General features: G+C 44.9%; 1 protein-coding gene across 1 annotated transcript in view; it reads right to left on the bottom strand.

The window, feature by feature from the left end:
• nt5dc3 (5'-nucleotidase domain containing 3) overlaps nt 1-14,870 on the bottom strand; it is a 72,232-nt gene that overhangs the window by 24,163 nt on the left and 33,199 nt on the right. The window contains exons 3-7 of the mRNA XM_073058830.1: nt 11,645-11,719; nt 6,368-6,423; nt 4,329-4,419; nt 2,731-2,868; nt 142-202 (exon numbers count right to left, since the gene is read on the bottom strand). Of these exons, the coding sequence (XP_072914931.1) occupies nt 142-202; nt 2,731-2,868; nt 4,329-4,419; nt 6,368-6,423; nt 11,645-11,719 (421 nt within the window). The remainder of the gene's footprint in view (nt 1-141; nt 203-2,730; nt 2,869-4,328; nt 4,420-6,367; nt 6,424-11,644; nt 11,720-14,870) is intronic.

Here is a 14,870-nt window from a genome sequence, read left to right as displayed (position 1 = left end):
GTTAGAGGCATTCATCACTCTGTATAAAAACCTACCTGACATCTCCCCCTCATACTTTCCTCCAATTCACCTTAAAGAAGCAGAGCAATAACAATGAAACCCAATCTGATAGAAGCAACACCATCACAGTTATATACATACCAATGTCCTGCTCAACTGCACGATACAAAATTCCCTTCACGTGGACATCTCGAATTACCTCCTGCCAATCATAAATTAAGAAGCTTGTCAATCTTCATGCACATGCTATCAAGTATAAATATTAAGATCCAAGGTTGGACTCACCTGCAGCTCCAAAATGCATCAGTTAATTACTGAACAAAACTAATTCGAAGCCAAGTTCAAGGATAGAATGAACAAAGCCCTGAACTTTGCACGATAAAAATCAGAATCACATCAGGTTTATTATCACTGACATATGTCATGAAATGCCTATATATATTTTATTTATATAAATAAAAAATGTGTGTGTACATTTGTGAATGTGTATATATATGTGAGGTGCAAGAAGAGAGTAAAATAGTGAGCATTCATTGGTTCATTGTCCATTCAGAGATTTGATGGTGGAGGAGAGGAAGCTGTTCAGTATGTGCCTCCTCCCAGAAGTAGTAATGCGAAGAGGGCACGTTCTGGGTGGTGGGGGCCCTTAATGATGAATGCTGACTCTCTGAGCTTACGACAAAGTACACTGCAGATGTACGTGTTGAGCTTACGACACCCTGCAGCTTTTTCCGAACCTGTGCAGTGGCCCCTCCGTACCACATGATGATGCAACCACTCAGATTGCTGTCCAAGGTACATCTGCAGACCTTTGCTGGAGTCTTTGGTGACATACCAAATCTTCGCAGCTAGCTGTCCTACTAGCTCAATACACAATCAAAAATGCTCCTGTCTATGGCAAGGCACAGGGGCACAGCCGCCTCGAAGCAGAACCGACCAGGGTTCAATTCTGATGGCAGGTGCTGTCTCTGTGTGGAGTTCACATGCTCTCCCTGTGACCAATTACTCCCGTCTCCTCCCACATCCCAAAGACACGCGAGCTGGGAGGTACCGTACGGTACTGACCATCACTGTAAGCTGGTCTAGGCGTCTGGGAGAGTTTGGACAGAGTTCATGAGAACATGGAGGTTAATGTAGAATTAGTGCAAATGGGTGGCTGACAGTGTTTTTACCCCCATTATCTCTGTGTTCATTGTTAGAAAAGGGCACAGGAGTGTAGCACTTAGCGCAATCGTTTTACGGTGCCAGCGATCGCCCTCCGAGTTCTCCGATTTCATTCCACATTCCAAGACATACATTTAGGGTACTTGTGGGCATGCTATGTTGGCGTCGGAAGCATGGCAACACTTGCGGGATACCCACAGCACAATCCTCGCGGATTTGACAAGAACGACACACTTCACAGTAAGTTTCAATGTACAACATGACAAATACACCTAAATCCCTTTGCTGCAGATTTAACTGGCTGAAGGGCCTCTTTCTGTGCTGTCTCTCTCCCTCTGACTCTATCAACCCATTTCTATAGCTTGCATCTCAAGTGGACCAGCAATAGAAACAGGTTACGTTGTTGTTTAATAGCTCCAGTGACCCTGTTTGTTCCTGACGTGAGCCGATTGCTGCATGGAGTTTGGTTTCCGGTAAGCTGGCAGTGCACTCGGACACAGTGTCTTCTTCAGGGCCAACCAAAGGTGATACAGTCTTTCTAAATGTGTTTTTCTGATCACAAGGCCCTGCCGGACATTAAGAACTTAAGAGTACTGCAGGTCTACTGCATCAGCGAGTTGCTCGTTGGCGGAGAAACTGAAGGAGCTGGGTTTGGTGTGGATCATGCAGTTGCCTGCATCAGAGAGATGTCGCAGTGGGGTGGGCGAAGGAGATGTACGGTCTTACAGCAAATGATCATTTCAGTCGCTTTTCTTGTGACTACAAGACGCTTTTGGACGTCGTTAAAGTGGAATGCTGCGAGTCCGCTTCACTGGTTTATCGGCAGACGGCAGAGGCTGACGGTGGAAGAGCTGTGTGGTCTCGGTTGTAGCGAGGACCAGACCTCAAGCTGTGGTGTCACCCGCTTGCTGCCTCCCAGAAGAGTGGCATCGGAGTCAGTGCACTCCCCCAGAGTGCAGGAGGTGGTGGGGCTAGTGTACAGGCCGGAGTCGTTGCTGTCTTCTGGTGCTTGCTGGGCAGACACAAGATGCATTGCATTCGACTGGAGACTGCTGCAACGTTCGTGGACTCGGGGACTTGGACTGGGTATGTTTTGTGTAACTGCTTTTTACTGCTGTCTTGTATGTGCTATATGTGCCTTGTGCTGTGTGTGACTGGAGGTACTCCGTTTTGTACCTTGGCCCTGAAGGAATGCTCTCTCATTCGAATGTATTCATGGGGACTCGTGTATGGTCGAATGACAATTAAACTTGAACTTGAGTTTACATGTTGTCCTTATGACCACGTGGGCTTCCCTCAGAGGCTCTGGTTTCCACCCACGTCATATAGGTTGTGTATTATTTGCCCACTATACATTGACCCTGGTGTAGGTGTACAGTAGAACCCAGATGAAGGGCTTATCAGTGATGATTAACTACAGGGAAATAAGAGAATGGGACTAATGCCATTGATTGGAAAGCCAGCATAGCAGCACCTACATAACAAAATATGAAAATAGCTAATAAATTGAGACAATAATGGCATGCCAGAGAAGTGAAAGGGTAAGGGCAGGTATTTTGAACTTACCTTAACATCCTTGTAAACATAAACTGGCTCAAAGTCAATATTCTGCTTGATAAAATAGTCATTGACACAAGAGAGCAGCGTTAACTCTGGCAGCGAGAATATGTCCATGAACTGCTTCATCGTGAATCCATGCGAGCTCTGATTAAATAAAATGGTTTAAATTTATTCAAAGAGAACGACTTGCATTAAACAACACAACACAGCTAAAAAAATTTGGTTGGGGGGGGGGGGGGGAGAAGTGAGGTGAAGATGCGTCTCTACCAAAGGAGGTGCAAGGCACTCCCTCCCTCTGCTAGCCTGCAGGTCACCCTTGGGCAATGTGTAGCACCTGCTTAGCCCCCTGATCAGGGTCACATGAAACCATGGGAGTAGGTGGAGGATGCTCGTATGAGCAGCTAGTGTACATCACAAGTCCTGCTTATGCAATCACTGATGCCAGGCAGACAATCTTGGAAGAGTATTGATAATGGCTGAGGTCACCCATCTTGTTAAGACACTGCCCAGAAAAAGATAATGGCAAACCACTTCTGTTGAAAAATTTGCAAAGAACAATCATGGTCATGGAAAGACCACGATTGTCCACGTCATACGACGTGGCACATAACAAACGAACGAAACAAACTTTATTTTAAAAGGGTCACAAAATGGAAATGCCGGACAGTGGTATAGTGGCATCGGCACTGGACCTTGAGGTGGATGGTCCTGGTTCAAATCCAGCCAGCTCCTTGCATACTTTCCATCCGTGCTGGGTTGAGCATCGAGCTAGAGGCTCGGCCTCGTAAAGGAACTCAAATACTACAGAAACAGCAAAAATGCCGTCTGATGCACCACGAGGCGCGAAAGGGAACAACGAAATGAACTTGTTAAAAGTCCAAATCAATCCTTACTTGCAATCACCCTGCCTCAGTAGCATAGACACACATCTGTAGCAAGATGCTTCAACGTGGCTAGTGTAACGCTTTACAGCGCCAGTGACCCAGGTCCATTTCAACTGGACGGAGCGAGCTTGTTGGGCTGTGTGGACATTGTACCGTGCTGCATCATAAAGCTCTGCTGGGGTTTGAATTGAGTGAATCCAGGCTCCCCACCCCCTCTGCTAGATCAGTAACCCAACGCTTGTTGCTACACTTCTGATGGTGTTCATCCTCTGATATTCACACATAGGAAAAGCTACAGAAGTGGCGAACGCATCACTGGCAAAGCCCTCCCCACATTTAGCACAGTTACATGGACTGCCGCCACATGTCAGAATGAAGAGTCACAGCTGGGTAGGGCCTGGTGTTGTGTAGAGGCCAGACCAACCGAGATGGAGGTAAAGTTACTGTATGGAGCTATGGTAGAAGATTAGACATACCCTATGGTGGAACAGGTCTGAAGGGCTGCCAGTGACCCTGGTTCAATTCCTGCCAATGCCCGTCAGGAATTTGTACGTTCTCTCTGTGACCATGTGGGTTCCCTTTGGGAGCTCTGGTTGCCATCCACACATGGGTTAGTAGGTTAGCTGGTCACATGGGTGTAATTGAGTAGAGCAGGCCTGTTGGGCTGAAAAGGCCTGATACCACGTTGTATCTCCAAGTAAAACAATAAATAAAACTTACCTTGCCATAAAAGTCACTCATATGCTCCAAAGGAACGTGTGTCCCTTCGTAGATCTCGATGACTTGCTCATCTGGAACAGGTCTTAACCCCCTGTAGTTAAAATGAAAGTTAGCACCATTAGAGTGGAATGTCTTTGACTGGACCAGGACAGAGAGGGCTAGCTGGTATTTTGGCAAAGACTGCCCTCTGGCTGTCGGATCTATCTACATTTCTTTAGAAGGCAAAGGGCGTAGCAAGTCTATTGCCCACGTGGGCCAAACGCGGGCAGACGGGACTAGCTCGTTGAGAAACACAGTCGGTATGGATAAGTTGGGTCAAGAGGTCTGCTTCCATGTTGTATGACTCGATTCACCCATATTTCCATCCAGCCAGGAATACTCAAACTCTGCCCTGTCTACATTAAATACTGCGGATTCAATGATTTAAGGTACATTTATTATCAAAGTATATCTACAGAATACAACTCTTGAGATTCATCCTCCCGGAGGCAACCACAAAACAAAGAAACAGCACGGAACCTGTTCGAAGAAAACATCAAACACCCAAGGCACGAGAAAATAACAAATTGCGCAAACGGCAAAAAGTGAGTGAACAATGCGCAGGATACCAGACATCAAACCGGGAGTACTCAGCTCAGCATCACGCCGATAGCCGACTGCAGCCAATAATCAGAGGTGCCCCAGTCCACACCGATTGCCCCTATCAAATGACTCAAAAACAGCAAAAATAGAGTAATCAGAGTCCAGAAGAACAAACAACATGAACCTTAAAGCCCCCCAAAACAAGTCCACAGACACGAGCCTTGCCGATCAATCCTTGCAACATGGAACACAAGACTCCTGCACTTCCCTCCAACAGCAGCTAGCAAGAGGGAGAGGAAGGCCAGGCAGACGATGTCGCCCACACTCCACTCTTGCCTTCGTCGACTTCAACCTTGTTTGACGCCTCAATCGGAGAGAAGCATTGCAGTCGATCGTGGGCTCGTACCCTGTGTCCAGGCCCCTGGGCCACCAGCTCACACACTCCTGAGACGTGGCAACATTTTTAAGGCAAAACTATTAACTATTCTATTAAATATATTCTTTTTTCATGAGTATGATTACTGCAGTCTGCAGTGTGGAATTTCCTTTTGGCTTTTGAACTGTACATACAACTCGACATTTTTGCAGTATTTGGGAGCGTTCAACAAACTGGACTCTCGAGACTGCAGATACAGCCCCGGTGGCCATTGCTGGAGCAGGCCTGGGGCCAGATCAAAACTGTGGGCCGGATTTAAACAGCAGGCCAGATTGAAGCTGGGGCCCAGGCCCAAGAGGAAGAAATTAATGGATGCTTAACCAATTTAAGCACTGAGCCAGATTTAAGATTAAGGCAATGAGGCTGAGAGCAAAGGACGAAATTGGTGTTTGTGAAGTCTCACTCACCTCGGCGCTGAACTGGAACAGTGCGGTTCATGCTGTGTGTATTAGTTATTTTATTGTTTGCGTGATCTGTTCTTTTCTCACACATTGGATGTTTGGCCATCTCTGTGGTGTGGGGGTTCTTCAAGGATTTTATTGTGTTTCTTTCCTTTGTGGCTGTCTGCAAGAAGATGAACCTCGGGTTGTATACGGTATGTATACTTTGATAATAAGCATTCTTTGAAGCTTGTCAACACATATTGAAACATTTTTGCATCAACGACCAACACAGTCCGAGGATGTGCTGGGGGCAAGAGCTGCCACACTTCCCATGCCAACATCGCACACCCACAACTTACTAGCCCTTACCTGTAAATCCTTGGAACGTGGGAAGGAACCTGATCACCTGGAGGAGATCCATATGGTCACAGGGAGAACATACTAACTGCTTACAAAGAGCAGCGGGAATCAAACCTCAATCGCTGGCGCCGTGAAGCATTACGCTAACCGCAATGCTACAGGCCGCCCTTAGTGTTGTAATACCCAACTTGCATTTGATATTTATATTCACAAAATCTGAGACGCAGACACACTTGGGCAGAGAGATTAAGCAAGATAACCGTTCTATAAAGCAGCACCTGTACACAGTTCCCAACTGCATGTAGTGAAAGGCGTCAATCTTCATCACAATTCCCTGAAGCCAAAACAGAAAGAACACGACAATATAAAAAAACAGAAGCACAAAGTCAGTTATTCATCCTCTTCCACCCGCTACACCCTTTACACTGGTGGACTATTCAATAAGCCTAATCTGACGAAGGATCTCAGCCCAAAACGTTGACTCTTTATTCCTCTCCATAGATGCTCCAGCATTTTGTGCCCATTGCTCTGGCTATCCAATATCTTCAGAATCTCGGGCCTCAGTGTGCATCTTTCAGTAAAGTATGCCCATCGCCTCCCCCTGATACCCTTCCTTCTCTTTCTCACATGGTCCACCATCAGTGCCTTACCTTTTCCCAGGAGAAGAGGGTCGAGCAGTGGAAAGAGAGGGACAGGGGAGTGTGTGTAAACCAGTCACAAGGAAGCCTGAATGCTGGCAGGTTCTTGATTAGAAAGGTCAAAGGTTACAACAAGTAGACAGCAGGATTGAGTTGAGAGGGAAAATAAATCAGCCATGATTGAACAGCAGAGCAGATTTGGTAGGCAGAATGGCGTAATTCCACTCCTACGTTTTAAAGGTCACATAAATATCTGCAGATCTCTGCAGCATAAAGATTCCAACAAATCACAGCTCTGAGTAATGGAATTTCTCTCATCCGTCCTATCCTCTCCCAAGAGATGGACTCCTGCTTTACCCTCTTCAGCATCCAGCCATTAACAGCAGCTCAACACCCCCCCCCCCCCAACACATATTATTTTTAGCCTTGAACACATGCAGAGAGCAGGAGAAATCTGGTAAAAAGCTTATCTGCACAATGTCACTGACAGTGAATGGAGCCACATCAAGGGAAATCAGGATTAAGTTTCATAGAGTGACCCAATAGACAGACTACAAAAAGCTTTCAAAGATCATACAATGGGACTGATAAAAACAACAGAGCTGAAAAATTAAAGCAGAGCTGATCACCCAAAGTTCCCTTTCGCAACAGCATGGCTGCTAACTGACAAGCAGGTAGGATCAGGGAGCAAAATAAACACAGGAAATACCGCAGATGCTGGAAGTCCAAAGCACAAAATACTCAGCAAGTCAGGCAGCATCTATGGAGGGGATAAACAGTTGACATTTCGAGCCGAGACTCTTCTTCGGAACTGGAAAGGAAGGGGGAAGATGAATCAAAAAGTGGGGGAGGGGAAGGAGGATAGCTGGAAGGTGATAAGTAAAGCCAGGTGGGTGGGAAAGGTAAAGGACTGGCAAGGAAGGAATCTGATAGGAGAGGAGAGTGGAACATAGGAGAAAGGGAAGGAGGAGGGGCACCGGGGGAGGTGACTGGCCAGTGGTATGAGGCAAGAGGCCAGAGTGGGGGATAGAAGAGTGGAAGGGGAGGGAATTTTTTTTTAAACCAGAAGGAGACATTGATATTCATGCTATCAGGTTGGAGGCTACACAGACAGAATATAAGGTGTTGCTCCTCCAACCTGACAGTGGCCTCATCGTGGCACAGGAGGAGGCACAAATCAACATGTCAGAATTAGATACGAGGGCGCAGGGGAACCAGAGTGTAGGAACAGATGTATGGGAGAAGGAAGAAAAAGAAGACAGTAAAATTCTTTGTACTGTTAGAGATAAACAGAGAGAAAGAGGTGGAGAATTTCTTAAATGCATTTATTTTAATGCTCGGAGCATTGTAAGAAAGGTGGATGAGCTTAGAGCATGGATTGATACCTGGAAATATGATGTTGTAGCTATTAGTGAAACATGGTTGCAGGAGGGGTGTGATTGGCAACTAAATATTCCTGGATTTCGTTGCTTCAGGTGTGACAGAATCGGAGGGACAAGAGGGGGAGGTGTTGCATTGCTTGTCAGAGAAAATATTACAGCGGTGCTCTGGCAGGATAGATTAGAGGGCTCGTCTAGGGACGCTATTTGGGTGGAATTGAGGAATGGGAAAGGCGTCAACACTCATAGGGGTGTATTATAGACCACCTAATGGGGAGCGAGAATTGGAGGAGCAAATTTGTAAGGATATAGCAGATATTTGTAGCACAGGGTGGTGATCGTGGAAGATTTTAATTTTCCACACACAGACTGGGAAGCCCATACTGTAAAAGGGCTGGATGATTTGGAGTTTGTAAAAGGTGTGCAGGATAGTTTTTTGCAGCAATACATAAACGTACCAACTAGAGAAGGGGCAGTGTTGGATCTCCTGTTAGGGAATAAAATAAGTCAGGTGACGGAGATATGTGTTGAGGAGCACTTCGAGTCCAGTGATCACAATGCCATTAGTTTCAATATAATTGTGGAGAAGGATAGGACTGGATCCAGGGTTGAGATTTTTGATTGGAGAAAGGCTAACTTTGAGGAGATGCAAAAGGCTCTAGGAGTGGATTGGGACGATTTGTTTTATGGGAAGGATGTAATAGAGAAATGGAGGTCATTTAAAGGTGAAATTTTGAGGGTACAGTATCCTTATGTTCCTGTTTGGTTGCAAGGAAAGGTTAAAAGTTTGAGAGAGCCATGGTTTTCAAGGGATATTGGAAACTTGGTTCGGAAAAAGAGAGATATCTACAATAAATATAGGCAGCATGGAGTAAATGAGGTGCTTGAGGAATATAAAGAATGTAAGAAGAATCTTAAGAAAGAAATTAGAAAAGCTAAAAGATACGAGGTTGCTTTGGCAAGTAAGGTGAAAATAAATCCAAAGGGTTCCTACAGTTATATTAACAGCAAAAGGATAGTGAGGGATAAAATTGGTCCCTTAGAGAATCAGAGTGGACAGCAATGTGTAGAGCCAAAAGAGATGGAGGAGATTTTGAACAATTTATTTTCTTTGGTATTCACTAAGATTTTGAATAGTGTAAGGTAAGGGAAACAAGTACGGAAGTTATAGAAACTATGACGATTAAAGAGCAGGAAGTACTGGCACTTTTAAGGAATATAAAAGTGGATAAATCTCCGGATCCTGACAGGATATTCCCTAGGACCTTGAGGGAAGTTAGTGTAGAAATAGCAGGGGCTCTGACAGAAATATTTCAAATGTCATTAGAAACGGGGATGGTGCCGGAGGACTGGTGTATTGCTCATGTTGTTCCATTGTTTAAAAAGGATTCTAAGAGTAAACGTAGCAATTATAGGCCTGTAAGTTTGACGTCAGTGGTGGGTAAATTAATGGAAAGTATTCTTAGAGATGGTATATATAATTATCTGGATGGACAGGGTCTGATTAGGAATAGTCAACATGGATTTGTGCGTGGAAGGTCATGTTTGACAAATCTTATTGAATTTTTTGAAGAAGTTACTGGGAAAGTTGACAAGAGTAAAGCAGTAGATGTTGTCTATATGGACTTCAGTAAGGCCTTTGACAAGGTTCTGCACGGAAGGTTAGTTAGGAAGGTTCAATCATTAGGTATTAATATTGAAGTAGTAAAATGGATTCAACAGTGGCTGGATGGGAGATGCCAGAGAGTAGTGGTGGATAACTGTTTGTTAGGTTGGAGGCCGGTGACTAGTGGTGTGCCTCGAGGATCTGTACTGGGTCCAATGTTGTTTGTTATATACATTAATGATCTGGATGATGGGGTGGTAAATTGGACTAGTAAGTATGCAGATGATACTAAGATAGGTGGTGTTGTGGATAATGAAGTAGGTTTTCAAAGCTTGCAGATAAATTTAGGCCAGTTAGAACTGTGGGCTGAAAGGTGGCAGATGAAGTTTAATGCTGATAAGTGTGAGGTGCTAAATTTTGGTAGGAATAATCCAAATAGGACATACATGGTAAATGGTAGGGCATTGAAGAATGCAGTAGAACAGAGTGATCTAGGAATAATGGTGCATAGTTCCCTGAAGGTGGGATCTCATGTGGATTGGGTGGTGAAGAAAGCTTTTGGTATGCTGGCCTTTATAAATCAGAGCATTGAGTATAGGAGTTGGGATGTAATGTTAAAATTGTACAAGGCATTGGTAAGGCCGAATTTGGAGTATTGTGTACAATTCTGGTCACCGAATTATAGGAAAGATATCAACAAAATAGAGAGAGTACAGAGAAGATTTACTAGAATGTTACCTGGGTTTCAACACCTAAGTTACAGAGAAAGGTTGAACAAGTTAGGTCTTTATTCTTTGGAGCGTAGAAGGTTGAGGGGGGACGATAGAGGTATTTAAAATTATGAGGGGGATAGATAGAGTTGATGTGGATAGGCTTTTTCCATTGAGAGTAGGGGAGATTCAAACAAGAGGACATGAGTTGAGAGTTAGGGGGCAAAAGTTTAGGGGTAACACGAGGGGGAACTTCTTTACTCAGAGAGTGGTAGCTGTGTGGAACAAGCTTCCAGTAGAAGTGGTAGAGGCAGGTTCAATATTGTCATATAAAGTATATGGACAGGAAAGGGATGCAGGGTTATGGACTGAGTGCAGGTCGGTGGGACTAGGTAAGAGTAAGCGTTCAGCACGGACTAGAAGGGCCGAGATGGCCTGTTTCCGTGCTGTAACTGTTATATGGTTAACAGGAAAAGGGAATCGGAATTAAAATATTTGGCCACAGGGAAGTTGTGTTTTTGGTGGATGGAGTGGAGGTATTCGAGGAAGTGTCCTCCCACCCCATCCCCCCAATTTCTGGCGTGTTTTACCAACATAGGTAAAATAAACAGTCGACACTGAACCAAGACCCTTCATCAGGACTGGAAAGGAAGGGGGGAAATATCAGTATAAATAGCTGTGGGGAGGAGGAAAAGTACAAGCTGGCAGGTGATAGGTGAAGCCAGGTGAGGAGGAAGTGGGTGGGTGGGAGAGGGGGGAATGAAGTGACAATATTTTGGGCTTGCTGAGTTCCTCCAGCATTTTGAGCGTATTGCTCAAGATTTCCAGCATCTGAAGATCCTCTTGCATTTGTGACTGAAAGTCATTATACCGTTTAAAGTTATTCTTTTATAAGGAGAAGCCGTGGTTGCCAATTATTCTGTATTGGTGCAGTTACACAGGTGAATAAAGGTCAGCCGCACGATTTGGATAGCAGGTCAGCACAGTAGTCAGCGTGATGCTTTTACAACACCAGTGACTTGGGTTCAATTCCACCGCCGTCTGTACCTTCTCCCCGGGACCGTGTGGGTCTCCTCCGGATGTTCCCGTTTCCTCCCACATACGGGTTGGTAGGTTAATTAGTCACATGAGTGTAATTGGACAGTGTGGGCTCATTGGGCCAGAAAGACCTGTTACTGTGCTGAACAAAATTAAAATCAGTAAAGAAAGTTAACTCACTAACCTTTTGCACGTCATAGTGAAGTCCACGTATCACAAAGTTTGGGTTGTAATCATAGCTCCGCAGGTCTTCTGGATACTAGGAATAAAGGAGACAATTCCATTAGAGCACGGAATATCTCACCCAGCACAGGGATTGCTCCAGGAAAAGAGACAACATGGACTGATGGATCGAATGGCCTCCTTCTGTGCCAATATCATTCTAAACCCAGCTCAACCTCACTAACATCTCCTGTGCCAACTTAAAAGCTGTTTGTCTGTCAACCAGTACAGAGAAAAGATCAAAGTTACATTTATTATCAAAGATAGATAACTAATTTATTAATCCCAAAGGAAATTACTGTGTCACAGTAGCATTACAAGTACACAGATATACAAATATTAGATGAGAAAAAAGAACAAAACATAAGTTACCTTAAAAACAAGATGTACAATATTTACAAGTTTACACTGATAAGATGGTAATGCAAGAACTACCTTAATATTATACAGTAATGAGTGCACATTCACACCGGCCAGATAAGAAGTGATGGAGGATTGCACAGCATTGCAGAGTGTCTGCAATAGCAGGGTGTGGTAATCAGAGCTTAAACAAAGGTTACTAAGTCTAACAGGAGGGGATCATCACTTTCCCAACTATAGGTTGACTCACTATAGAGCCTAATTGCCGAGGGCAAGAATGACCTCATACAGTGCTCTTTGGAGCAATGCAGTTGCCTCAGTCTATTATTGAAAGTGCTCCTCTGTTCTGCCAAGGTGGCATGCAGAGGATGAGAAACATTGTCCAGAATTGCCAGGATTTTCCATAGGGTCCTTTGTTCTACCACAGCCTAAAGTATGTCCAGTTTGAGTCCTATAACATGCCAGCCCTTCACATTAGTTTATTAAGCCTGTTGGCATCACCCGTGTTGATGCCATTGCCCCAGCAGACCTCCACATTGAAGATTGTAATAGTGACAACAGACCGGTAGAACATGTGAAGGAGAGGCCTGCACACTCCAAAGGAGCTCAGTCTCCTCAGGGAGTAGAGGCGACTCTGGCCCTTCTTGTACACGGCCTCTGTGTTGGTGCTCCACTTAAGTCTATCATTCAGATGCACCCCCAGGTCCTCACCACATCCTCACCATCACCATCGACAGCAAATGGAAGCAGTGCAGGCTTAGCCTTTAAGTCCCTCACCATCACCTTAATCTTACTGATATTGAGCTGCAGATGATTCAGCTTGTACCATTCAACAAAGTCTTCCACCTGGGCCTGTATTCATCCTCCCATCCTCCCTTTATACATCCAACTACTGCTGAGTCATTAGAGAATTCCTGCAGATGACACGATTTAGTGTTGTATCTAAAGTCTGAGGTGTACAGGGTAAACAGGAAGGGAGTCCCTGTGGGGCCCAGGTGCTGCTTATAGACATGTTTTACACACAGCTTTGAAGCCACACAAACTGTGGTCTGCCAGTCAGGTCATCCATTATCCAGGATACAATGGAAGTGTCAACCTGCATTGAATGGAAATTTTCTCCCAGCAATGAGGGCTGTAGGTATTGAAGGTATGAGAAAGATCAAAAAATCATGATCGTCACAGTGCTGCCCTGCTTATCCAATGAGAGTCAGCTCTGTTCAGCAGGTAGATGACAGTATCATCCACTCCAATGTGCTCCTGGTAGGCAATCTGCAGGGGATCGAGGGCAGATCTGGCCAGGGGTCAGAGGTGAGCCAGGATCCGCCTCTCTAGGGTCTTCATGATGTGTGAGGTCAGGGCCACTGGACGGTAGTCATTCAAGACTTCTGGTTGGCCCAGTTGGGTACTGGGGCCACACATGATGTTTTCCACACAGTCAGGACCCTTTCCAGGCTGAGACTCGGATTGAAAATGCGCTGGAGAACTCCACACAGCTGCTCAGCACACTCCCTCAGGACCCTGGGGTTCACACCATCCGGTCCCGAGGCTTTGCCGTGTCTGAGTTTCCCCAGAGCCCTTCTCACCCGCTCAATACAAATATGTTACCATATGCTACCTTGAGATTCATTTTCTTGCAGGCATTTATGGGAAAAATAAAGAAATACAATAGAATTTATGAAATCTGCGCATTAACAAAGACTGACAAAACTAACATGCAAAAGCCAACAAATTGTGCAAATAAAGAATTACTGAGAATATGAGCCTGGTAGTGAGGAAGCCAATCTCCCCCACCTCCTGCCCAATGGTAGTAGTGAGAAGAGAGCATGGCCTGGATGGCGGGGCCTTTGATAATGGCTGCTGCTTTATTGCGGCAGTGCTCCTTGTAGATGTACTCAATAGTAGGGAAGGCTTTGCCCGTGATCGCAATTACTCATATTCATTGCCAATATGACCAATCTGATGAATCAGCCTATTTTATTAATGACTCCACAATATTTTCAGCTACCTCTTTCAGAACCCAGGATGTAGTCCATCTGGTCCAGGTGACTTATCTATCTTCAGCTTTAGTAATAATGACTACATTCCTGCCCCTCAACACACTAAAATTTCTGGCACAATGCTAGTGTCTTCCAAAGTAAAGACTGACACAAAATACTTATTTGTAGTCGTAGCATCCTTGGAAGTGAGCCTGTAGGTTGTGGAACCAGTTCAGAGTTGAGGTGAGTGAAGTTATCCACACTGGCTCAGGTGCCTGATGGTTGAAGGTTAATAACTGTCCCCGAACCTGGTGGTGTGGGAACTAAGGTTTCTGTAGCCAATGGTAGGAGCAAGAAGAGAACATGCTTGGTGGGTCATTGATGACAGATGCTACTTCTTGGAGCAGCACTCCTTATAGATGTGCTCAATGGTGGGGAGGGCTTTGGACAAGCAGAGGGGGTTGCAGGATGGGGGAAGCCTGCGGAGGGAATCCAAACCTTCTGATGGGCTGAATGACCTAATTCTGCTCCTTTGTCTTCTGGCCCTATGGACTATTCAAGTTCAAATCCCAGCAGAATTTGATCTTATTTGTTTTTATTTAAAATACAGCATGGTAACAGTAACATGGTATCATTGCTCCACCACGTGATACATGCAGGCTTAAAAGTAAAGTCGAAATTAAATCTGCATTCCTGGACTCTCATCTTCATTTGAATTAGTTTAATGTTTTGAAATTACAGAACATAACATTGGCAACAAGCTATTTTTAAAATGAACCCGACATGGCTACCGATCTGTTAAAGCGAGTGAGATTTTGGAAATAAAACGCAGCGTGAGCAACATCGGACAGT

Source organism: Hemitrygon akajei, chromosome 10, assembly GCF_048418815.1.
Source record: "Hemitrygon akajei chromosome 10, sHemAka1.3, whole genome shotgun sequence".
In the NCBI taxonomy this organism is placed as follows: domain Eukaryota; kingdom Metazoa; phylum Chordata; class Chondrichthyes; order Myliobatiformes; family Dasyatidae; genus Hemitrygon; species Hemitrygon akajei.
Note: the sequence above shows the minus strand (reverse complement) of the source record. Positions and strands in the feature narration are given on the sequence as shown.